Below are 27,023 nucleotides of genomic sequence, written 5' to 3'. Positions count from 1 at the left end.
GTATAATACTATTAATTCTGTACTGAATGCAGAGGATCATGTTCTTTTGCAATCTTCTGAGGTTATGTGTAATAGGTTTCTTAATTTCTTTGTGGATAAGGTTGCTAGTTTGAGACCCTCCACTGTATCTTCTGTTGACCCAGCTGTGCATGTTCCCTGTTTAAATTTGCTTATTGCTTTCCAACCAATTGTTTTACCTGAACTAGAGAAGCTCGTGTTAACTGCTAAACCGTGTGGTTCTCCGAATGATGTTGTTCATCCCTGTTTTCTGAAAGAGGTGTTTCCTACTGTTGGACCACATATTCTGAACATAATCAATACCAGCCTCTTGTCAGGTCAAGTACCAAGTGAGTTTAAGCATGCAGTTATTCATCCCTTACTTAAGAAGCCAGGCTCAGATATTTCAGTAATGTCAAATTTTAGACCCATCTCTAAACTTCCTTTTCTGAGTAAGATCTTGGAAAAGGTTGTTCACACTCAGCTGATGGATTATCTAAACAACTCTCAAATGTTTGAAGTTTTTCAGTCCGGCTTTAGGCCGTTTCATAGCACAGAGACAGCTCTCATAAAGGTTATGAACGATATTCTTGTAGCGACAGACTGTGGTAAACATGTAGTGCTTATACTACTAGATATGACTGCTGCATTTGACACAGTCGATCACGACCTGCTGATCTCTCGATTACAGCATTGTGCGGGCATTTCTGGCTTGGCACTCCTGTGGATAAAATCATATCTCTCAAACAGGAGCTTCTGTGTTAAGTTGGGCTCGTTATCGTCCTCTGTGGCCCCTCTGTCATGGGGTGTACCACAGGGATCTATTCTTGGGCCATTACTGTTTTCATTGTATCTCCTGCCACTGGGTGCGATCTTTCGTAAACACAATGTTTCATTTCATCTATATGCTGATGATTGCCAGCTCTATTTTCCTTTCAGTCATTCTGATAGCTCCCCAATTAGACTCCTGCTTGATTGCCTTAGTGATGTTAAGTCATGGATGGCTCAAAACTTTTTAAATTTTAATGAACGTAAAACGGAAGCAATTCTGTTTGGCCCGAATCGTTCCTCTGATATGCCTGATGTTGACCTTGCTGCTCTGACCCCTCACCTGAAGAGCTCGATTACTAATCTTGGGTTAAAAATCGACTCTGCACTTACCTTTGATGGTCATGTGAATGGGGTGGTGAAATCGTCATTCTATCACCTCAGGCGTCTGTCGAAGGTTAAACCTTTTCTTTCAAGGCGTGACTTGGAGACTGTTATCCACGCTTTTATAACCTCACGCTTGGATTATTGTAACTCCCTTTTAATAGGGGTTGGACTGGGCACTCTGACACGCCTGCAACTAGTACAGAATGCTGCTGCACGGTTTTTATCTGGTAAAAGGAAATTTGAGCACATTACTCCGGTCCTGGCCTCCCTGCACTGGCTTCCAATTGAATTTAGGATTCATTTTAAAGTTCTTTTATTGGTTTTTAAATCTTTAAATGGTCTGGCACCTGCATATATGTCTGATTTGCTGAAGCCCTATGTCCCCACTCGCTCGCTCCGGTCAGCTGAGCAGTTGTTGCTCTCAGTCCCCAAATCACGGTTGAAACTGAGAGGAGACCGAGCGTTCTCTATTGTGGCTCCTAAGCTTTGGAATAATCTTCCTCTTCACATTAGGCAATCGACATCAGTGATGGTTTTTAAATCCAGATTGAAAACGCATTTTTATTTACTGGCTTTTGACTCAGTGGTTGACTGACTTGTATTTACTTACATTTTATTGTTTTCGCTATGTTTATTATTTTATTGTATTTATTATTCTTATGGTGTCTATTATGTTTTATTGTTCAGCACTTTGGTCAGCCTTGTGTGTTTTTAAAGTGCTATATAAATAAACGATGATGATGATGATGATGATGTTTAGTGCTCTGATATCTTCACCATCTTACTTAAATTATACTGCAGTTTTCTCATCCAATAAAATAATATTTACTGCATCAATTTGTCTTCCATTTCATGTGAAACAAACAAGGATCAAATCTTTTTAGTTTATTTTAGTTATATGGGATATTGTCCTTAAATATAACTAAAGCTTTCAGACAGTGGTCACTGTGTATGAATATTTCTCTGTTAGACAGTCACAAAGGTATAAATGATACAAAACAGAAATGTATATGTCATGGGTGTAAGCTAGAAGGGAACCCCTTCTATAATGGGGAGAGCAGCAAGGGGTGATCATGGAAACAGAAGACGTAATACCCAGTTAAAATAGTCAATAAAAATAAATACACTTTATTTACAACACAAAAAATGTCCTGATCAGGGGAGAGAAAAATAAAAACATAAACCTCGGCATGCTAAAAATATGATCATGCTCAGTCCATGAGTTAAGTCCCCAAAGTTCCCCATCAGGCTACGCCACACTTCCTGGCTGTGAAGAATTCATGGCTCGCACTACCTTTGGCGGCGTCTTCCCGCACAGCCACTTCTTGTGGCTGCGCCTGCCGCCACGCTACTCCATGGCTTTCCTGCTGCCCTGCGTCTGGCCACACCCTTCTCTGACCTGCCTCTTTTTCCATCAAACATGTCAAACATGGGCTGTCCACCACAGCTGTAGCTGCTTATGCCATGGTTGCTAGGTAACAGAAACTTTTAGTAGCAATTAGTAATAAACCCTATACTATACAGAGGTAAGAGATCACAATCTTCATATCAGTCTCCCAGCAAGAAAAATTATTTCCCAAGCACTTTTTAAAAATAACCTAATAAAAACAGAACTTATATTTAAGTTTCAAAAGTTTAAAACAACAAAACAAAAGCAAAGAGATGAAATTAAGGTTTGTGTGACTGTTTAAACAGTTTAAGAACTAATTTTGAAATCATACTACTTTCACTTACCTTCTTTCACAGTCATAGTAACCATGAAACATTTTTAACAAATAAAGAGTTTCACTTTAACAAGTCTACAAGGTGCCGTTGGTGGCTGACGTGTTAAATAACTTGATAAAGAGTACAAAGGAAATTGAAAAAATCACATACTCATAGTGGCTGTTGTGGTGTTTCACGGTTCTTCAAAATATGTGACCATTCATATCACCCAGTTTCTACTGTCAGTCTGTCAATCTCTTTCATATGTCACACTAGATGATAGATATAAAGAAGTGTTATATAGGGCAAAGGTAAAGCCTGAATTATCTTACAGACATGGAAATGACAGAACACTGAACACATCCGGACTGGTAGGTTCTTAATGTCACTTTATTTTTATTTTATTATATTTTAGTTTATTAGGCAGGTAGAACAGACAGGCAGTCTAAGAGCAAAGTGCTGTATTAGGGTGGAGGTCTTTAACATAAGACCGTGTATGTGAGGAGAAGAATTTTGAATTATATTCTGGATTTAACAGGGGAGGCAATGAAAAGACCCAATATGGGAGAAATATGCTCTCTCCTTCACTGTTGGTACTCTCACTGCAGGAACTGGATCCACTGAAGACTTTTCAGGAAATTGTTAAGACAACCTGATAATAATGAATTACAACTCATTATTATCAGAAGTATTGTTTGTAATTTTACCTCTACACATCACCATCGAGGATTTTAAATCCGACAATCTATATGTGCTTTGAGTGCAGACTTGTGCATAGGCCAGGCAACAAAGCAAATATAAGCAGATTCACAACATAATGTACCACAATAAGTTTCTTCTTTCATGTTACGACTTGCTTCACATAAAATTTATCTTGGCTTGATTGGGTCTCCTTCAATTTTTATCTCTTGTTTTTTTTTTTTTTTATTCTGTACAGTTTCAGAGCTTTTATCTTGTTAAATTACTGAATGTCACGTTGTCACCATGAGCAGCCATGAGCGCAGAGCGTCCCAGTTTGCATGTAAAGTTTGATATTTATAACAGCAGATCAGGAAGGAATTGATACTGCTTTCATGCATTTGGACCACCTGTTACAGAAACCAGAAACAGCTGCCTGCTTTGAAACATTTTTGTGAGTTGCAGCACACGGCATAATTTCCCCTTTCACACCTTTTATATCAACTTGAAAAGCTTTTAGCAGGAAGTGAACCTGTCAGATTACTGGAACATTTGAGTTCTCAGAAAGATCCACAGTTTTTGTTCTATAGAAGATGTGATCTGAAGATCTTCTTTATGAGTCTGGCTCTATGTTTGGGGCAAAGCTGGAATATGTAATGTGATGTGATATTTATTATGTGAATGAGAATCTAAACCAACTTCAGTACTATGACGTTTAATTTTAATATGTTTGTATTCAATCAATCAATCAATCAATCTTTATTTATAAAGCACTTTTCATACAAAAACAAACTGTAGCACAAAGTGCTTTACATGGTTAAAAGCAGCCCACCCCACCCTCCCACTCACTCCCCACACTCTCATTAACAGAAACGATCATGAATACACACATTCCCCCCCCTACACACACACACACACACACACACACACACTTAAAGAATAATATTAAGCTGGGTACGCATTAGCCAAGTGAGGAAACACTATCACAGGGAGCCGTCTGCACCGGGAGCCAGTCACAGACTGCAGCCTCCAGGCTGGGCACACAGCAGGAGGGAGGCAAAGAAGCCCCCCAGCCAGGCTGAGAAGACCCACAGAGCCCCAGCAGCCACGGTTGATCACAGCCCCGGTGCAGAGAGCCCCCTCCGAGGAAACACTGGAGATATGACCTAATAAGAATATAAACAGGATAAAGAGATAAAATAAATAAGAGTGGGATACAATATAAATATAAGTATAAACAGAGTAAGAAGATAAAAAATGAATAAGAATAAAATCAATAAATATTAGGTAAAAACTAAATTAATAATATAAATAGAATAACAGGATAGAATAAATATGTAAGCATAAAATAAATAAACGTTAGTTAAAAGCTAAATTAAAAAGGTGGGTCTTGAGCAATGTTCCTCTAATTTTTCATGTGTCTGAGCGAACACACAAACTCCCTGAGCGTCCCTTGGACCACTGTGAGAGACATCAGACGTGTACACTGTGGTCGCGCCAGCATCTAATCCATCCAAGTTACATGGTTTATTAAAATAATCAAATTACAGCATTTACATTTATGTTAGACTACTTTTAATTAACTGCTTTAGCCCACTTACAATGAAAATTTAAAATATCCTGTTCATGACCTGTGTAGTATGTTAACACTATTGGAAGTAAAAATAACTTGAACTCCAATTTTGAAAACACAACTTTCTTTCTTTTTTAAAAAAAGCTCTGACTTGTATTATGAGTATGAGTCTGTGGTCTGGGAGAGAGTCCTGTAACTCTCTGTCTGCAAAATACAGTATATAATGACCAATGTTGGGCAATTAATTATATAGTTACTTCTTCAAAAAAGTAACTCAGTTTGGCAAACAAAGTTTTTTGCAGCTATTTATTTTTTTTAATGCAGCCAAATCGTTTTTAAATAAAAATTTCAAACTATTTACAGAACAATCAGCTGTTCTGCATCAAATCTGATGCCACACAAATTATTTGTGCCACTCCCAAAACTAATTTCTGTCCACTATGAGATAAAGGAGAACAACAGCCTGATACCTGCAGGCCTGACAACAGGAGATGTATCACTCCTGTAACACCTGTAACATTCAGCAGTCGCCTCATTGTTCTGACACACACAAGAAAACTATTGACTACACTACACACTAACTACACACTAACTACACAAGATTTGTGCTAAACGTCTCAAATCTCTCGCATCTCAGAACACCGCCGTCACTCCTAAAACTTCCCCCCGTTTCTTAACAACTAGATGCCACGTTGCCATATCATTTTTTGATTGGTCGACACGGTACTTTTTTCGACCAATAGGAAAGGGTGGGGGGTTTTTTGGTTTTGTTTTTGCTCACAGGCTTTCAAGCGTTTTCCTTATAAAACGCCGTTTTTACCGTTTCTTCCCGCAGTAAATATAAACTACGATAGTATTCAGGAAGAAAACCAAACATTGCATATATTTTTATCATAACTCTGGTTTTACGTGGCCCATCAACACAATTTAAAAACTGGTATAAAGTCCACACTTTTTCCGTCAATTGTTCCGTCTGTCCTGCTCACATCTCCAATGGTTGTACACGTTGTCATTAATGTGGCTTCACTCCACATCAGCCACGCCGCTTTGCTAGCTAAAACACCAGTGTCGGCACATAAGGACGCTGTCATAGCCTGTCAACCACGTTGATTGGCTGCATATATACGAATGTGAATCGCATTATTGGCTGGACTATAGGATAAGGTGGCATCGTTCTAATCCCATACAGGAGCAGCCAGTCACTTACTGACTAACACTGCAAAACAGAATTGTTAAAGTTTTAATTTTAATTTCAATTCAGGTTAGATTTTTTTGTGCGCAACGCAGATTTTCTGTGCGCAGAGACCGTGCCAGCAGTGCGCAATTGCGCACGTGCGCAGCTTAGAGGGAACATCGGTCTTGAGCCTGTTCTTAAAAACATGAACGTTCTCTGCGGCCCTGAGCTCCTCCGGCAGGCTGTTCCACAGCCGAGGACCATACCACTGAAAAGCTGCCTCTCCGTGAGTAGGGGAGACCGGGGATAGCTGTAACATTTTTGACATTTCTGTCTGTAAATTGGAGCTCTTTTAAGGTAGTGGATTGAAAATTTAATGCAAAGTATTTACATGTCTCTGCTATTAAATAGTGCAGCTATTTTCTCTGCAGCACAATTACCCATTGCATGGTATGGTCTCAAACACAAAGAGTGAAATGTTACAATTAACCCCATAGTCTGGGTTAGTTGTAACATATCCTGGGGTGAAATGTAACACAATGAAATAAGGGTACTGACAAAACATTAACATGTAATCTTTTTTATTCAACACATGAATGCACTTAGAGCCATTTATGTAGCTATGTGTGTGTGTGTGTGTGTGTGTGTGTGTGACAGAATGCAGAAATCTAGGTTTTGAACATATTCCAACCCCCAAAAAAAGACAAATGATGGAATTTTCTGCAACTGAATATTTCATAAATTTCGGTTGGTCTTCCTTGAGTTTGGCCTCATTGGCTCAGTGGGCATTATAACCTACAACTCTTGCACCAACTTTTAAACATAACAATGAAGCTGAAAAAATGTAGTTGTTCACCAGCATCGCAATTCCATTACTTTTTATCATGGCTTACCTTGGTGTGGTTTGCAAAGTGCTTCAGAAAGATGAGGAAATCTGTTTCTTGCACCCATCCTGATTTATTTCCACTACCAACACTTCCTACTGGTCCATCTCTGACACAGTGGTCTGCATAATGTATGTGTGGGAACACAAACAGTGGTTGTGTTGCCAATGGCATTAACCGCATATACAAAGGCGACCAGTGAACCTCTCTCTGCTGATGTCGTTGCCCCAACTTGTTTAATATAAGTTAAAGTAATAGTGTGGTAAGTTGTAACATCTGCATTATTGTTACAACTAACCCAGACTGTTGCTGTTACAACTGACCCAGACTCCTATAGCCATGAACTAGCTAAGATTACAGCCAATGGCTAAAACATTAGCACTAAAGACCTACACAGAATATATCCCCATAGACATACAAATAACATAATTTAAGTTTGATGAGTTTAACTGCAAATCAGATAATGCTATTAGAAATTGAAATAAAGTAGAAAAACTTACTTTTTGGCATACAAATTACTTTTTTTCGTGTTAAATTGTCTGTGTTTGACAAAATGTGCTGATTTTTCACATGTGATAGCAGAACTGAATTGGGCATGCACAGGATGAATCACATCATTTGAAACTTAGCCCTGATTGGAGAAATTGGAAGTGTTACAACTGACCCATGTTACAACTATCCCCGGTCTCCCCTATGTGTCCTGACTTTAGGGACAATCAAAAGGCCAGTACCAGAGGACCTCAAGGTCCGCGAGGGTTCATATGGTAAAAGCAGATCTGAAAGATAAGAAGGCCCAAGACCATTAAGACATTTAAAAACCAATAAAAGAACTTTGAAACACACGGGGAGCCAATGCAGCGATTGTAAAACCGGTGTAATGTGTGCCCGCCCTCTGGTCTTCGTCAGCACACGAGCTGCAGAGTTTTGCAAAAGTTGCAAAGGTGAAATATTCTTTTTGGGGAGACCAGAGAGCAGGGCATTACAGTAATCAATGCGACTGGTAATAAAAGCATGCATCAGCATCTCCGTGTTGGCCCGACAGAGAATAGGGCGGACTCTGGCTATATTTTTTAGATGATAAAATCCAATTTTGGTTACGTGTTTAATATGTGGGATAAAACCAAGCTCAGAGTCAAAAATAACACCCAGGTTTTTCACTTGTAGTGAAGGGCATAGTGAAAATGCCTGTAATTTAGACAAGAGTTTCTCTCTCTGAGCCTCAGGACCGATGATTAAAACTTCAGTTTTGTCCTGGTTAAGCTGTAAAAAGTTTTCTGCCACCCAAGATTTTATATCTAGAATACAGTTAAAAAGGGCATCCATTGGTCTGGTGTCATCAGGAGACACGGAGATGTACAGCTGAGTGTCATCAGCGTAACTGTGGAAGTTCACTCCATGCCTCCTGATGACACCGCCAAGAGGGAGCATATACAAATTAAAAAGTACAGGGCCTAAAACCGACCCTTGGGGCACACCACATGTCATTTTATGGATCTTAGAGGAGCATGTATCCATACACACCATAAAAGTTCTGTCTGAGAGATAGGAAGTGAACCAGTTGTGTACAGCACCAGAGAGGCCCACCATGTGTTTCAGTCTGTTTAAAAGTATAGTGTGGTCTACTGTATCAAAGGCTGCGCTTAGATCCAGTAGCACCAGGACTGAGAGCTTTTGGGCGTCCCAGTTACATCTAAGATCATTTAAAACCTTTAGGAGAGCAGTCTCTGTGCTGTGGTTCACCCTAAATCCAGACTGAAATATCTCTAGGATCTGTCTATCATTCAGAAAATCATTAATCTGAGTAAAAACAAGTTTTTCTAAAATTTTACTTAAAAATGGTAAGTTGGATACAGGTCTGTAGTTATTAAAATCATTACAATCCAAATTGCTCTTCTTCAGAAGGGGCCTCACCACCGCCGTTTTAAAGGCAGCAGGGAAGACACCCAACTGAACAGAGCAATTCATCATGTATAAAAGCTCAACTTCAAAAAATCCATAAAGTGTTTTAAAAAGTGAAGAGGGGATTGGATCTAAAAGACATGTGGTGGGTCTCACTGTGGAGAAAACTTTCTTAAGGTTCTCAGCATTAACCAGGACAAAGCTGTCCAGTGTCTCCTCAGGTACAATCGAGCCTTCAGATGTGTTTAAAATCATATCATGAGAAGATGAAATATCACATCTGATGGTGTTGATTTTTCCCCCTGAAGTGGTCTGCAAACTGCTCAGAGTGAGTCTGTGGGGTTTCTTTGGGAGCTGTTAAAATCAGGGTTAAATAAATGATCTATGGTGGAGAAGAGGACCTTGGGATTATTTTTGTTATTACTGATTATTTTGGCGAAGTATGAATTTCTTGAATTCCTTAGTGTATTATTGTAAATTTTAAGTTGCTCGCAAAGTATTTGATGGTTGATTGCATTTTTATTTTTCCTCCATCTCCTTTCTGCTGCCCTGCAATTCCTTTTGAGTGTTTTGACTTCTTCGTTTCTCCAGGGTGATACACGTTTTACGTTAATCTTTTTGGTGGTGAGTGGAGCAACGGAGTCAAGGCTTTTCTTCAGTTTGAGGTTAAAATGATTAAAAATAAAATCACAGGGTGCAGGTAGAATCACAGGGGGGCATTCGTCTAAAACCCTGGTAAAATTTGCAGCCACTTCAGAGGTTAGATAGCGCCTCCTCACAGTTCGCACCGAGGTCTCCCGCTGAATAAAACCGGTGATGTTAAAAAACACACAGTAGTGGTCAGAGACAGCCAAGTCAACAACAGAGGACACACTGGTGGACAGCCCATGGGTGATGACCAGGTCCAGAGTGTGTCCTCTGTTGTGAGTCGGCTGCGTGAGGTGTTGACCACTATGAAAAGAAAAGTTTGCTTAAAATTGTGTTGTTGCAAAGATAAAATGCTTAAAGTCAATTAATGCATAATGTGAACACATTAGGTGAGGATGTGGGTGTTTGTGGGTCAGCTTCCACTTGGCTGCAAAACCACAAAAAGGACAAATCCACACAAACACAGAGTTTAAATGTCAGTGTGGTCCACATGGAAAGGGAGCTACTGCTAATACTTATAAATAGTGCAGTGGTTGTGTGTGTGTGTTGCGCTGGGCTGTGCGCGCGTGCACGTGTGAGTGTTCGCGCGCGTGCATGTGCGCGCGGGTCTAGGCTTTCAATCGGGATCTGATCGGGATAGAAAGCGAAAAGGTGCTACCGTAAAGACTGGTGTAAAAGCGCAAGGAAATTTATGCGGCGGATAAGAAGCGGCTGGCTTGACCGCGGCTCACAAATAACGGCTCACTTGACCGCGGTCCCGTGTCGCCCGTATCAAAAACCGCTACTGGTGTTGAAAGTTGGACATCAAATATCAAGAATGATTTTTAATGAATATTTGAATTTGACATAATTAAAGTCTATTGACTGTATTGCATTGAATAAAAGTTTCCTTTCATTTCAGAGGAATATTATAGTAAATCTGGATGAAACTTGGCACAGAGGTACAGTAGGTGTCCCAGAGGGGGAATGTGTTGAAAGTTGGACATCAACTATCAAGAATGATTTTTAATGAATTTTTGAATATGCAACCAGACTGTCCCGCTTTGGGCTGTCCCAAAGCAATGTATGCCCTCGCGTCCATGTCTCAGTCCCCCGCGTGCATGTGTGAGTGCACCCGCGCACAAATACGCGGGTCTAGGGAAATAAGGAGAAAAGGCGCTGCCGTAAATGCCGGTGTAGAAGCGCAAGAAAATTAATGCGACGGCTGGCTTGACTGTGGCTCACAAATGACGGCTGACTTGACCGCGGTGCGCCAGTGTCATTGTGGAGCCCTGTCGCTTCGCCCCCACAACCGTGGACAAACGACAGGGACGAGGAAGAGGCGGTTCTCCCGACATCGATGCATCAGAGTGGGCATGGCCACCCTTTCAAAACCCAGAGAAAACACAGGAACAACTTTGCGTTAAAGATGATGACTATGTATATTTATTTTTAATTTAAGAGTAAAATTCTTAAAAAAACAAAAAACAAATGCAAGCTCTTATATAGGTCAGTAATGTTATGAAGTAAAGTTTATGTTAGCTGCCTTCAAATGTAAGTTAGAAATGTTGATATTTATTTGACACGGGACAGATGATGGCGACAGACACAGCTCTGTTAATACCGTACTGTTGTCCTTGGGGCTGTCACAATATCACATTTTTCACAAGACATATCTATACCAGTCTATATCTAGACATTTGATTTTCAAATATCCTGATTATAGTTAATATGTGATTATCATGATACCCTCTAAATGACATCAGTTCACACACTATACAGAAAACACAACTATCTCAGCTATCTGGAACTTACATTCCTTTACCAACATTTGTTTCAGTACAATAAGCTACATGCCATTTAGATGATCTCACTAAAACCACAATATAAACGCAAACACTTTTATTATTATAACCACATTATTATTCATTTGAGTTTAGTTTTTCATTAGATAACGCATTTCTTTTTTAAAAGTAGAAATATCTGAGGTAACAATTCACTTTTAAAAGCAAGGTTATAGTGCACAGTTCTGATATATGAAACATAATTTTGCATAAATATAAAAATAAAAGAAAATACATTTAACGTTGCTGAACAACGTGAAGTGGATAAAGATTTATGTGATGTTACATTTTCCTGAGAACTGACTGGCTGTGATGACTCCTCCAAGTGCTACATGCTATTTTGTCCTGCTAGTTGAGCCTGCTGTCTGTTCTCAGCCCTCCTCCTGTTTCACTGGCATATATCCATCACCAGAGGGCTCCACCGACCTGCCTGCTGACGTCAGAGCAAACCCCTGTGTCATGTGACCTGGCTGGAGGTGCAAAGCTGGACTCAGACGTGGCCCAGGCAAGTTCAGAGGCAGTTGTGGAAAAGAGAGCAGGGAGCATGGTAAAGCACTGGAAGGATGAGGTGGAAACAGGAAGCGTGTAGATTCAGTGGACTTATCAGCATCCTCCATGCCCTCCTCCTGACTCAGCTGCTCCTCTCCCGCATTGCTAACACCTGAATCCAAGCTGGGAAGCTCCGGGCTGTCAGCCTGCTGTTTCTCCACTCGCTCATAATCAGAACAAACCGGAATAAACTTGCCAAACACACCTCCGCTGCTTCCAAACAGCCTCTGAAAATCTGCCTTTTGTTCATTCCCTCCCTCCTTTTCTTCCTCACCCTCAGGTTCCTCATCATGGCTATCAGTCATATTGATGCTATCTGCCTCCATGCTCTCTTCACTGACCTCTTCACATTTGTACATGCCTGAATCTAGACTCTGGAGCCTAAATCGATCATTGTCGAGCCTCTCAGTTTTCTCGTAGTCTGAAATCACCTGCACTGGCTCACTGTTACTGCTGCCTTTGAGCAGCAACATTAACATCTCCTTTTCTTTCTCTCTCGCTTCATCGCTTTCCTGTTCTGTGCTTTTTCCTTCACCCTGACCACCAACAGGGCCATAAGGCGTGTCAGCCGCACAGGGCTTCAGATTCCCAGCAGTGAGTGAGGAAATAGGAGGAGGGCTACAAAGCTCAGAGTAACTTGGGTTAGAGAAGCTGGAGCTGGTGGAGTCATAGCTGCCTTTGTTCAACACCATCTTCTCATCTGGCTTGTAGGCAACAGCAGCATCCACAGGCGAGGTTAATTCTACAGTGATTATTTCCACTGGTTTCACGAATGAGTGAAAGTATTCACTGGTGAACCCACTCTGGAGGAGAGAAAGTCACAGAACAGAAGAAGAGATTAGAAAGATTTGAAATATACAAGATATTCAATCTGCACTTTAATGGAATCAGTTAAATAGGTGAGCATCAGGTGTTTGGGGCGCTTCACTCATACTTTACTGAATTTGAATTGCTTGGATCATAAAGGTCTTAAATCTGTGGCTGGATCAGTGAGTCACTATGTCTGTCTGGTTACACCTCCCACAGAGTTCACATCTGTCTGCAATGCTCTGTCATTTTATGGTACATGTTGTGTTGGTCTGCTTTTTAAGCTACATTAGCTTATTTTTTGCTTTTAGACTCCTTAAACTCTCTGTAGCTCCCTGCTACTTTACAGAGTGTTTTTAAATGAATATTTTTAGACATGAAAATTAGACCTTGATGCAGTCTACCTCTGTGGCTTTACAGTGAGCCTTGTTCCCAGCAGGCAACAGTTTAAAGGAACAAATATTGTGAAGTGACTGTTGTTGTTAAATGGTGCTGCATGAATAAAACTGCACTGAACTGAAATCAAATCATTGTATAACAGACTTCCCCATGAACTTATCCAGCATCTGATTTTAACACTGTGATGAGGCACTCTACTCTTAACCCTAACCTAAAAAAGAGTCACTATTGGACTAAAACTATTGGCTAAAACACAGCTTTGAATATATGGTAATAATTTAATTTACTGCAAACAAATTCACCACAGTATTTCATAAATGCTATGTTTACTGCCCTGAAGTGGCCACAGTATTATCTAATGCATGTGTTATAACAGAGGAAATATCTGTGGTTCATATGCTTACCTGGATTTCTCGCAGGAAGGATTTTCCTGGGTCTGGTATGGGTGGACCTTTGATTTTCTTTACTATGTAAACCCTAAAAAAATAAAAATTAACCAGAGTTGTCAGAAAATAACTTAAGTGAATCAAATTAGAAGAAGTTATAATAATATTATTTGCCATAGAAACTTGTGTCTGTGTGCACGTACCGGGTGGTTTTGTGAGTGCTTAAGAGCAGGCCTGCCAGCAACACCACCACACCGACTATCGTTACAGGAACAAGAAACATATTACCTGAAAAATACGGGACAGAATAGGTCACAGTGGCTCAGAAACATGAGAAAACTGGGTCAAACAGCCAAGTCCATGAGACACACACAGGTTTGCTTCTGCAGGCCGATACAGTGAATTTGAATAGAAATCAAGATGTGACTGTGATTTATTATTCAGACTAAGGATGCATTTTGCATGAAGTGCATGGAATACAAAAATACAGACATTTTCACTCATGCCCTTGATTTAATTATTATTACTAATCCATGAGTGCGAATCCTTTGTATGTGACTGTCTGAAGTCAGAAACCTTCAAAATGCCGTTTCTTTCATTTACTGCAGCCTCCTTCAGTTGCTGTTTGCTTCTGGGTCTTTCTTCTGTTTGTCTTCACTAAGTGAGAAGTACGCCATGTTGGGCTGGGGTCATGTGACCGATTTGGCCTTTTATGAACATCTCTGTTCCTTTTGCTGCATGTTTTGGGTCATTACAGGCCCATCCTGTGAGTTTGTAATATTTGACTGAATCAGAAAAGAAAGTGTTGTTGTTGCTGTAGCTGCTCTGTAAGCATTCATCAGTAGAGACCAGCTAACCATTTCCATCAGCAGCCATACATGCCAGTGCCATGAAGCTGCAGAGTTGTTGATGTGACAACCCTCTAATTGTTGTAGGACCTCTATGATAAGTCTCTTTTGGTTTTTAGCCCATTCAAGGCCTTGCACGGCCACCTCATATGGACTGCATATTTTATGTTCCCATGAGCAGCTACCAAATGGAAACTAAACACTTTGATCAGCTCAAGGAAACAGGCCAGATGTGGACATTGATGCTTTGAATCTGAGAATTAATGTAGTTGTAATATTGGTAGTATGTGTTATTGTTGTCTGCCATTTTTCTTCTTCTTTGGTGGCTATCTAGTCTCACTCTGTTTGTTGTAGACAGACCACGCTTACCTCATAACAACCGGCTACTATTTCTTCATTTCTGAAATATTCCACTTTTTCTGGTGACAAAGTCCTATTGACTTTGAATGGGGAGCCAGCCCTCTCTCTCACCTCTCCCTTAATGGCTTAGTGGCAGTTACCACTCATTCACCTCTCCCTTGTATGTTGAAGGTTGCGAGTTAAATTACAGTGTAAACGTACACGACACACACAGTGAATGTGCTCACTATTATTGCTTTTTATTGACTGTTGTGTGCTCAAGGAAAACAGTCTGTTCCAGTTCAGCTCTCCTTCCTCCCCGCTCGACTCTGCCTTCACTATATAGAGCAGGGGTAGGCAAGTACAGGCCTCGAGTGCCGGTGTCCTGCAGGTTTTAGATATCACCCTGTGTCAACACACCTGAATCAAATAATTTGTTCATTACCAGGAGAACTTATCTGGAGAACTTCAAGACATGTTGAGGAGGTAATTTAGCCATTTGAATCAGCTGTGTCTAAAACCTGCAGGACACCAGCACTTAAGGCCTGGAGTAGACTACCCCTGATATAGAGAAACAAAAAGAGACACCGTCATCAGTCAATCGCCACCCTCTGGCTCACCTGCATCCCGATACTGCCCCTTGAGCTCACTGCACCATGTCTACCCTGCAGCTGAGCCAGGGACCACACTTCTGCCACATACAGCATCGGACATTTTTCACAATGACTTTTTCCCCTCTATGCTGTGTATTATACACCAACACGCTTCAAACTTTAAACATTTTCCCGTATACATAATTATTCCATACTGCAGTAATCATGCTCAGCATGAATGAAATGGAAAGGTTTTGACATTGGTATGTTATGTTAAAGAAAACATGTTGAGATAAATGTACCTGATGGTGGTTTTATTTTCCCTAGTGGTGACTCCCATGATGCAGTGGGGCTCCAGTCACTCCAGGCTCCCTCGGGTTGAGGTTTAACAGACCGCACACGAACTCGTGCCTGATACCTCCCGCCTTGTATCAGCAAATCTGGCTCCAGCTCTGCCTTGCACTCCTGCCCACATTGAATGCCAAGTTTTCTGTGCACAGCAGGATCCTGACACACAGAAACCAGCGTGGGGTTGAGAACCAATCTTGTTTCACACGTGAACTTTCACAATCTCAACTTTACACTTAAACTTGTTCACATTGTGTCACAAAATCTAAACTTACACTCCATGACTGATCCTGCTTCTTCCACTGCAGTTCACTTCTGTATGAACTGATCCTTTCATGTTCGGGGACTTGGGACAACCAGGAAACAGAGGTGAAGTTGACCTTTGGCTCCGCAGGAGGATTCACCTTTACTGCAAGATCACACACACAGTTGTTTTAGGTCACCATGAATAGCTCACATTGTAAATCACAAAGAGCAAATATATTAAACTGTAGATTACACTCACTGTGATAAGATGGCTTGAAGGAAGTAATTACACTTTTCATTTGGTTACAGCTCAGATTAAGGGACAACTCATCGAAAGACAGAAACTGGAAAAAAAAAAGAATTCGGAAAAATATTTACTGTTAGAAAACATTCAGTAAGAACAATATAGAAGTTTTTTGCTTGGCAAACTTCAAATTTCATTTAAAGTAAAACAATTGGAGTCACAAATAGCCAATCAGACAACAGACTTGGTAAAATCAAAGAGCAGCATAAAGAGAGAAGAGATGAAGCTTCTTTTAGACAGAGGATGACCTGAGTGCATCCAGGAGAAGATCAAGTAAAAATAGTTAATGAGATTACTGTGTACATTTAAAAGGAGTGTTATACATTTTATGAGCTTTCTTGCTGAGAATGACATTACTGATACCGCTCCATGTCTGTACAGAAGCCATAATAAACTTCACATTAGTTTCAAATACACAACAGGGAAAAGTAAAAAACAATAAAAATGAATAAATAAATACTGACATTCGCCAGTGCTACCCCTCAGCCTCCTAGCAGCTGCACTTATAGTATGAATTTGAACATGCAAGGTAATTTCCTTCCTTCATCATATTCACAGGATTTTCAGAAAACATAATCTCTGACATTGACCGGATAAAAAAAACTATTTGAAAGTCAATGACTGCCCCGAAGCGTCCCGTAGAACATTAGCTCTGACTTCTAATTAAACTACAAACTGAGATATAGGATATATGATTTTATCTCGGGGGCTCAACAATAATTTGATTTCTTCACACACTCACAGTGTTTTCCATTTCAAAGATCAGGGAGCACTTCTTTAGCGCTGGTCTGGAGATGTCAACAGACTTTAGGTGACAGGAAGCGCTGTAAGGCCTGGGAATAGGAATATTAATTTGATTTTCCTGCAGATGATGTTACTGATGACATCTGTGATTTATGTATTGTGAGTATTCTGTGTTGAGGTTTTCTTTTTGTGACCGAGGTCCTTACCTGTCGAGACATTTATTTTGAGCATGTATCGTGCATGCAGTGTCATCAGACACGTATCTGCTGTTCCACAAACATGTGATGATTCTGTTGAAGTCAGTGTAGCAAGTGAGATCTGTGAGAATTAAAACAGGAGAGATGGAATGAAAATGAGTAAATATGTCAAACAACAGATCTTAAAATCAGTTAAATCTAAATCAAGAGGATTAAAGACTAACTCTGTGGCAGGCTGGGACACTCATCACTTCTGCAGAGCAGCAGCACAGGCAGCAGAATAAACAGGGAAAGGGTTTTCTTATTTCTCTCCATTAAGTCGACAGTTTTCTTTCTTAGAGGCTGCTGGGATGGTGACTCGTGACTGTGACTGGAAGATTTGAAGGACTGTAGTTGCTTTAGGTATTGACTGACTCCTTTCTGATTCTTCTCATCCTGCAAAGGTAAACACATAAAATAAAATGTTACCATGTTAGCAACATGATTAGAGACGTTACTGAGTTTTATTTCTCTAAACAGTCAGACATCAACCCACATAGAAAAAAAAACAGTTGGCTACAGATAAACACAGAATAAACAGAGGACGGAACAACAGAAATACAAGTGTTTCAGATCCTGCCTCAGTTTGTAAAACTAAAAGCAGTGATGATGTAATCCAGACTCCTACTGTGTAAACTAAGGAGCACTTAAACTTACTGTGCTTTAATTTACTTTCTTACCATTCATCCATTTTCTTCTACTTATCCAATTTAGCATCGCAGTGGTGAAAGCTAGAGTCTATCTCAGCTTGCACAGGTCGAGGGGTAAGGTGCACCCTGGACAAGTCAGCAATCTGTCAGAGGGCCAATAACTAACCATTACTATACAATACAAAGTGCTGTTCAGCTACTGTTATTGTGGTTTGGAGACATCTACATAAAATGAAATTGAACTGAAATCGCAATATAAAAATTAATGTTTCCATTGGTGTTGAATTTGTGAGCTTTTCTTTCAGACATGCATCTCGACCACAGCCTCAAAAACTGTTGGCTGCTCGGTTTGTGTTCACCTTCATTTGATCTGCTCCACCATGGCAAATAAAATAAACTGATACATAAATAACAACAACCTGATCTCCTGGATGTTTTGTTACACAAAAGCAATTTTCACTCAATGTTAAACTGAACAAAATTCAGTAAAACATTTTTAATATTGTAATTGTAATAATACAATTCTCTTATACAAATAATAATACCTGCATATTAAAGCACAGACGCTGTCCATTGAAAGACTTCAGTCAGTCACTTACCTGCTGGCTGAGCTGCAACTGATCTGCTTCCAACTGCTGACTTAATTTCACCTGATATCCTGTCAAAGAGCATCACATGAGGGTATTACTTTCTTTTCGTATCAAATGTAACCAACTAAACTGACAAGACAAAAAAAAGGGTGAAAAATCTTTTGATCACAACCCACAGTGCTCTTCTGACGAACATTTGAACTTCTGAGTGTTTCAGTTGAAGTATTTTAACCCTTTAGTTTCATCTAATCTAATCTAATCCAATTCTTCAACTTATAAACTGTTGCATATAATAGTACCTGCAGTGAACCTGTCTGTATAACTCTGAGCTGATAACTTTAAGCATGCAGTATCAGGTGGAAAGTGGTTGTTCTGGGGTTGTTGCTACAGTTTTTTCATCTTCCTTGACTTTAGTACAGCCTGTCAATTCCCCCACCCTGATGTATTTTTGACCACACACACGCACACACACTGCGCTTCTTATTATTAACAGTAGCTCCCTTTGCATGTGGACCACACTGACATTTAAACTCTGTGTTTGTGTGGATTTGTGCTTTTTGTGGTTTTGCAGCCAAGTGCAAGCTGACCCACAAACACCCACATCCTCACCTAATGTGTTCACATTATGCATTAAATGACTTTAAGCATTTTATCTTTGCAACAACACATTTCAAACAAACCTTTTTCATAGCGCTCAATACAAACATATTAAGTTTAAACAGCATAGTACTGAAGTTGGTTTAGATTCTCATTCACATAATAAATATCACGTCACATTAGATATTCCAGCTTTGCCCCAAACATAGAGCCAGACTCATAAAGAAGATCTTCAGATCACATCTTCTATAGAACAAAAACTGTGGATCTTTCTGAGAACTCAAATGTTCCAGTAATCTGACAGGTTCACTTCCTGCTAAAAGCTTTTCAAGTTGATATAAAAGGTGTGAAAGGGGAAATTATGCCGTGTGCTGCAACTCACAAAAATGTTTCAAACCAGGCAGCTGTTTCTGGTTTCTGTAACAGGTGGTCCAAATGCATGAAAGCAGTATCAATTCCTTCCTGATCTACCGTTATAAATATCAAAGTTTCATGCAAACTGGGACGCTCTGCAATGAGTGCTCATGGCTGCTCAAGGTGACAATGTGGCATTCAGTAATTTAACAAGATAAAAGCTCTGAAACTGTACAGAATAAAAAAAGACAAGAGATAAAAAATGGAAGAGACCCAATCAAGCCAAGATAAATCTGATGTGAAGCGAGTCTCAACATGAAGGAAGAAACGTATTGTGGTACATTATGTTGTGAGTCTGCTTATATTTGCCCTGTTATCTGGTCTATGCACATGCAAATGTTCTGACCACATAAACCTACCTGATCTGCTCCTCAGTGTTGGTGTAGAAGCTGAACTTTTACTCTGCCAAATCTACCCAATGGTTGAAACATGTCACATAGTGTATGATGTGAAGCAGCTCTTTGTTTATTCCTGTACTGAAATCCTCTGCATTTAAACCTTTCAGATTCCAGTTTTTTCATAGAACTTAAACACAAAAAGTTCATCATGGGGTTCCATGAGGTTCTGTGCTGACACTCATCTTTATTCATGCTTAACTTCAACAATATCACTAAAGTACTGCATGCATTTTCATTGCTATGAGTTAGAGCCCAGCTATATTTATCTATGAGGCCAGACAAAACTGACCATTTAGTCCAATTTAAGCGTGTCTTAAAGACATAAATGTCTAAATGATTCAGACAATACTGAACTTCTTGTATTGACACTATTTATATAAAATACATTAAAATAAATCAATCTAGATTTACATTTAGTATAACCTCTCCCTCAAGTACTCTAACTGTGATAACCTGCAGACAATCTTTTTCTTGTTTTTAAAATCCCAACATATCCTCAGAGGAAGTCTTTGGCACTGCCTTCTTTCAACTCTGCAAAATTTCATAATCTAATAGATCTCCCATGATGCACTGCACGCTCCTTCCACTCTCCTTTCTTTCTCTTCCCATGCATTTCTGTGATCCTATTGCAGATCATTGTGTGGCTTCTCTTTCCTGTAGTCTGGCTTCTTCCTCACTCTGTACCTGTTTGTAAGTGTCTCCAGCTCCAGAAACATGTTTCTGATTACTGTCGCACCAACCTTCACACTGTTTGTTGTTTTTTATGGTTTCTTACGATTAATGCTGTGATGCTTCTGTGTCCTTCTGACCCAGCATTTTGTGTTTCTTGTGTTTTTATGACCTGTTGTGTTATGGTTTATTATTTTTAGTGGTATCCTGAGTTTATTCTGTGTTAACCTTTGTACATTTAGGCTCCCCTCATGTCTTTGCCCCCTGTGTCTCCCTCTGTGTGTCTTGTTTTCCCCTCCTTGTGGTTTATCCATGTTTCCACAGTCCGCCATGTCTCTCTCTCTCATCTCCTCTCTCTCGCTCGTGCTCCTTTGTGTTCCCTCGCTCCCTCTTGTCTGCCTCTTCTCCACTCCTGTGTCTTGTTCCCCACTTTCCTGTTTTATTGCGTGGTCTTATGTTTCCATGTTTCCATGCATATCTTGTTTTGCTTCCCCTGTGGCATTATGTTAATTTGTATCAGCTGTGTTCCCCGTGTGTTTTCACTTCCTTGTTATCCCTCTGTGTATTTAGGTCAGCGTCTCCCTCAGTCCTTTGTCATACCCTGTGTCATACCCTCATTCATGCACCCATATCAGCTCCTCGGGTGGGGACAGCAGCTGCCCAGTCACTGCCGAGACCTGTGCCAACCCCCAAGGTGAGGCCTGCCAGCACACAGCCAACCTCCACACCTTTTACCTTCTCCTCAGGTGGGAGCAGCTGGTATCCAGCAGGTGCCTGCATGTTCTGGCTGCTCAGAGCATGGATTAACTAGCAAGAACCAACGCAACCACCAACTCTAATTCCACTGCGACCATCACTTCAGCCACTAACTCAGGCTTTAGTTCAGTTACCTGCTCAGTTTGCAGCTCAGCCATTAGCTCAGCCATCTGCTCTGTCAGAGGTCTCCGCGCCTGCTGGTCCTATGTCAGTGTCTGCTGGGAGTTCAGGAGAACCGCTCCAGTCATTCCGTGTTTCTGCTGGGGACTCCAAGGAATCTGTGCAGCTGTCTGTCTCTGCTGGGGGGTCCGAGGGGCCCGTCCAGGAGTCTACTGTCTTCGCTGGAGGGTCCAAGGAACCCATTCAGCCGTCTGTCTCCCCTGGAGGATCCGAGGGGCCCATTCAGCCATCTGTCTGTGCTGGAGGGTCTGAGGGGCCAAGCGTGGCCTGTTCGTCCTGCTTGTTTTTGTCCACATCCAGCACGGCCTGCTCATCCAGGTCCACCACCACACCATTGCCGGCCACTTTCCAGTCCATCAGTTAAGGGTCTTTGCCATCACGGATGGTCTCCAGACCTACTCAGTCACTGCTGACATCTTCCACGCGGTGGGCCTTTGGATCTGCTCAGTCGCCGCCGACATCTTCCATGCGGCCAGCCATGTGAAATGCACTGTTTTGGACCCCTGTACTGTCACCCTCCAGGTGGCCCCCCTAAGCTGTTTTATGAACTGTTTCCTGGGCTCCAGTGCCTTTCATGGACTTTTTGCTTTGAACTATTTCGGGAGCTCCAGTGTTTCTGGTGGCCTTTTTGTTTTGGATTTGGATTTCATTAGCCCAGCAGTGTCTTAGTAAGTTATGCTAATAGACCATTACTTTTATTTTAATGGATCTTTATGTTCTAACTCGTTCTCATCGTTTTGAAAGAGGTGTGAAGCGTATGTTCTCTTTATTTATGTCAAGTTTTCTGACTTTTGGACTTCCCCTTACTCAGTACAAGAAAAAAGTGAGAAAGGTGACACTCTCTTATTGCTTTCTTTTTGCCTCAGAAGCAAGAAAACCACAACTACACACTAAAAGCTCAAACCACATCCTAACCCTCTTCTCTTCAGAGAAAGCAAAATTTTTTCCACTAATAAAAAAAAAATCATTCACTACCAAGAAAGTCTGTTTTCCCTTCCTTCCTTTCTTATTCTGTTTTTTCTTTACATGAGTGGTTGAGGGGCATCTGGGGCCACAGCTTCACACAGGTGGTAAAGGATCTATTAACAGCCATACTAGCATTCAATACTAAAACTAATTCTGGGATGCATTACAAAAATTACTGATAATATTACATAATAATCACCTTGAGTACTCGCTGGAAACTGCATTAGGTAGCTATTCACTGGAACTCTTCAAATGACGAAAGACGCTGATACAAGTGAGGAGGCCATCATTAAGATTTCAAAGCAAAATGAACCAATCAGAGAGAGATAGCAAAAGCTGCAGGAGTGCCCAAATCAAGTAGTAGATATATTAGTAGTTAAAGTAGTAGTGGTCGATTCTTTAAAAAAAAGAAAAAAGAAAAAAAGGAATGCAGAAAAACTAAACTAAAGTGCAACATCTAAAGAGGTACCACTGTCAAAGACTAAATTCAACAGATGCCTTCATGAATGTAAATACAAAGTTCATGTGGGGTAGTCAGACTCGAACGTCAAGGAAAGTGGTAGGGAAGCAGACTCAGCAGACATTTCGGGTTTCCAGAGGTGAGCAATTTATTTACAGTGAACCCCATCCTACATGAAACTTAACAAAACCTGCCCCCAAAGTAGTGATGGGTCCAGCAACACTGACGCACTGACGCATGTATCAAGCTCACAGAGCGAAACCTGTATCGGTGCGTGCGTCGCTTTAAGAAAAAGTCACGTGATCGCTCATTGCCAACGCGCCAAACTGTGTTTAAAATGTACCGCAACTACTAATGGGATTTCCGGCTCTTTTTAGAGAACCGGCTCTTTCGGCTCGACTCACTAAAAAGAGGCGACTCTTTCGGCTCCCAACCGACTCTTCAGGTTGTTTTGTTCCTTTAATTAATTTATTATTAACAATAATATAAAATTATGCACAAAAGGAATTACTAATGTAAAAAAAAAGTGGTTTTATTTATATATGTTTATATATAAATATATGCGGCGGACCCTAGACACAAAGCACGTACAAACTCCAAAACACATTTCTAGCTTAACTGAACTTCCAAAACAGAGCTACCTAGATCACTTAAATTACACAATTGAAAGCATATGTGTATTGTTTGTGTATTTATACACAAGCACTCATATATATTCAAATAATTTTTTTAAAAAAATGTTCATTTACCTGTTACTACCACACACCAAATCCGGTCGTTGGTAGTTGCTGGCTTGTGTAGCCACTAGGTAACAAAAGCTCAACACTGCGCCTAGCATTCTGGAGCACTTCTGTTGTGTTTTATACGTGTTTTGGAGTTTGTACGTGCTTCGGAGTTTGTATGTGCTTCTGAGTTTTTACGTGTTTTGGAGTTTGTACGTGCTTCGGGGTTTGTACGTGCTTTGTCTCTAGGGGCCACTGTAAATATACTTTTATTTATTCACTCCACATTGTAATAAATAAATAAATCATATAATACAAAAACCAACTATTCACATTTCAACTTTTAACTATTTAAATTTTCAGCTTTTTCCTTTTAAACAAATTTAAAGTTAAACAACGCAAAACACTGCAAACCACAACACAATTAAATATAAATTAAAATATGAAAACAAAAAGAACATGCATATTCTCTGTCATATGGGCCTGCATGAATAAACTTTCTGAATCCTTTATCATCCGCAACTGAAAATAGTTGTGGATGATTACTACACCTTTCTAATGTGACGTTGTTGTCCCTCGCTCTCTTTCTCTGTCTCTCCCTCCCGCTCTGTTCCTGTGCTACTGCGAGTGTAACTACCGCCCCCTCTTCCCAGAGCAAAACACAAGGCTCGCATGCAGAGTGAAGCGGGAAAAAAGTACAAGAGAGAGGGTGAGATAAAGAAAAAAAACCCCCACTGCTCGCAATAAGGAGCTGGCTGGCGTCGTTCATGTCAAAGGTCCAGCTCTAACAGCCATTTCGTTAGCGCCCCACACATCACTACTGCCAACGGAATGAGTCACCACCAAAAAAAATCACAAAATTACTCTCGCAAAGATAAAAAAAAATACACATCTCTCCATAACAAAATGGAGCCTGAAAGAAAAAGAAATGTTTCTGCTGTGTGGGATCATTTTGATCTTTTAACTGCAAATAAGGTCACTGTTTGTCTGTCTTTGTTTCAGTGTAATTTATCAGAATAGGAAAAACAGCAATGTGACTTGCAGTGTGAATTATTTCATTTTATGCAGGTTAAATGTCACATCTGTTCTGCGGTGCTTTCTTACACAAACAAAAGCACCTCCTCAGTGTTTAGGCATTACAGAGCCAAACATGAAAATGAGGAGACAAACACACTGAGAATGAACACAGGTAGGCCTATATTGACACTGAACAGCTTTATCATCTTTTTTTTTTTTTTATTAATTTGTGTTTTATTATTTTGAAATCAAGCATCTAGGAAGACTGTTCTGGACCAGGCAGTCCTGAATTGTATTATAAAGGACTGCCAACCCCTTAGTATTGTGGAGAGTGTCGGAGAGAAACATTCCAAGATCAGAGGGTCCTTTAACGTACTGGGGGAATAGGAAGACATCTTATCAGAACCTTTTCCACCTGGCTTTACAGTTTGTGTACCCCAGCTTCATCTGTGCCCTGTGAGCGTGTTTTCCAAAGCTGGGGAAATGGTGTCAAAAAACCGCAATAGACTGAATGCAAAAACATTGGATAAACTTATTTTTCTGAATAGAAATTTATAATAAACTCTGAGTCAATTACATTTAAATGGGTAATATTATATTCACAGTACTTTCATTTTAATTTTCACTTAATGTCATTCACAATGTATTTTAAAGATGTCTACAATATTTTCAATGTAAAAGATATAAAATGATTCCATGGACAGTACAATACCTTACAGTGTATACAAGTGTGACTAGGTCATTGAATCAGTGTCTGTTGTGAGTCTCATGTAAGTTGCCTGCAATAATATTTAAAGTCCAGCAGGTGTCAGTATGGAGCCAAACAGCAACACTGTGTCGACACAGTATCATCGATACAGTTTGAATGTGCTGAAACGCTCCACGAGGCCTCATCTACCCATCACTACCCCAAAGTAACTTAATTAATAAAACTCAAAAATACATGGATTTGGTAACACAGCTCACCTCTCCTCTCTCATCTGAGTCTGGCAGAGACTGACTATATATAGGGCCATCAGTCTCCCTTCAATTATCCCCGCCAGCACCACTCACTTGGGCTGAGTGATCTAAAACTCTAATTAGTTGACTAAAAAGGACGAAAACCTCCTCTCACTTCTAATTAGCACATTTACACAACTAAATGGCTCTATTAACAAAAAAAATTCGGCAAATCCTTTTAGACCTGGTAACAAACAAAAGGAAGCATTTCTATGGTAAAAGAAACCCCTCCTCTTGGTTCAACCTGCTGATGTCATGTGTGACATCATCAGCACTTTAAAATGAGGAAATGCTAGGCGGGTCTTTCCCCAAACCTGACCTACATGAAGACTGAAACGAAAGAGCAAAGTAAGTATGAACAAACGACTTAATCTGTAACATAATAAAATCTAAAGAAACATGTATCTGACTATTTGCCTTAATTTGCAGAATGCTTGATTTGCCGGCAACAGAATGCTTACACAAATAAACCCGGGATAGTTAGTGCAGCAATGTTACTTTGACAAATAGCAAATGATAGCAAATAAATACACAGACAGAATAATGTGCATAATGTGCAAAAAAAAAAAGGTCAACACATCCAGGACAAATGGAGAGCATTACAACTGCTCATCCCCTGCGACCCTGAAAACGATAGGCAGAAGTGAATGGATGGATGGATGGTAATAAAATAAAAATTAAATACCAGTAAGAACCTACCAGTCCGGGTGTGTTCAGCGTTCTGTCATTTCCATGTCTGTAAGGTAATTCAGGCTTTACCATTGCCCTATATAGCACTTCTTTATTTCTTTTTTATTATTTATATCTAGTGTGATGTATGAAAGAGAGAAAAGAACAGAAGCAACACAATGTGGATGTTTTTACTGACGGTAGAAACTGGGTGTAGCAGGAATGAGGCATAATGCGACCATGATTCTGCATACTGGAACATTTTATTATATCTCACTCGATGGCTACGCACACACTTATGCGGCTGCTGCTCCCCAGCTGCCAGCCACACATATCCACAACAACAATGACATGACAGGACCCAGCTCAGTCTTTTAATGCGGCGAGGCATGATTGCAGATGCCCTGCGGGTGCTTTTGCCTACCCTGCAGCAGCACCGCCGACCACGCCCCGCCACACTTGGTGAAATGATTGGTCACATATTTTGACATGTCATATTAGGAACTGTAAAACACCACAATAGCCGCTATGAGTATGTTTTTCAATTCCCTTTGTACTCTTTATCAAGTTACTTAACATGTCAGCCACCAACGGCAGGTACA

At 40.3% G+C, this 27,023-nt stretch overlaps 1 protein-coding gene across 1 annotated transcript; it reads right to left on the bottom strand.

The window, feature by feature from the left end:
• Positions 1-10,936: 10,936 nt before the first annotated feature.
• Positions 10,937-26,463, bottom strand: LOC112841661 (interleukin-2 receptor subunit beta). The gene is made up of 11 exons (XM_025907658.1): positions 26,452-26,463; positions 18,584-18,642; positions 17,520-17,730; positions 17,305-17,416; positions 17,097-17,187; positions 16,310-16,394; positions 16,080-16,213; positions 15,759-15,963; positions 13,880-13,964; positions 13,695-13,767; positions 10,937-12,887 (listed from the first exon to the last, which is right to left on the bottom strand). The coding sequence occupies exons 3-11, from the start codon at positions 17,608-17,610 to the stop codon at positions 11,907-11,909; spliced, it is 1,857 nt and encodes a 618-aa protein (XP_025763443.1). The 5' UTR covers positions 17,611-17,730; positions 18,584-18,642; positions 26,452-26,463; the 3' UTR covers positions 10,937-11,906.
• Positions 26,464-27,023: the final 560 nt, after the last annotated feature.

The sequence above is a fragment of the Oreochromis niloticus genome, linkage group LG6, assembly GCF_001858045.2.
Source record: "Oreochromis niloticus isolate F11D_XX linkage group LG6, O_niloticus_UMD_NMBU, whole genome shotgun sequence".
NCBI lineage: Eukaryota > Metazoa > Chordata > Actinopteri > Cichliformes > Cichlidae > Oreochromis > Oreochromis niloticus.
This window is presented reverse-complemented; position numbering and strand designations above follow the sequence as displayed.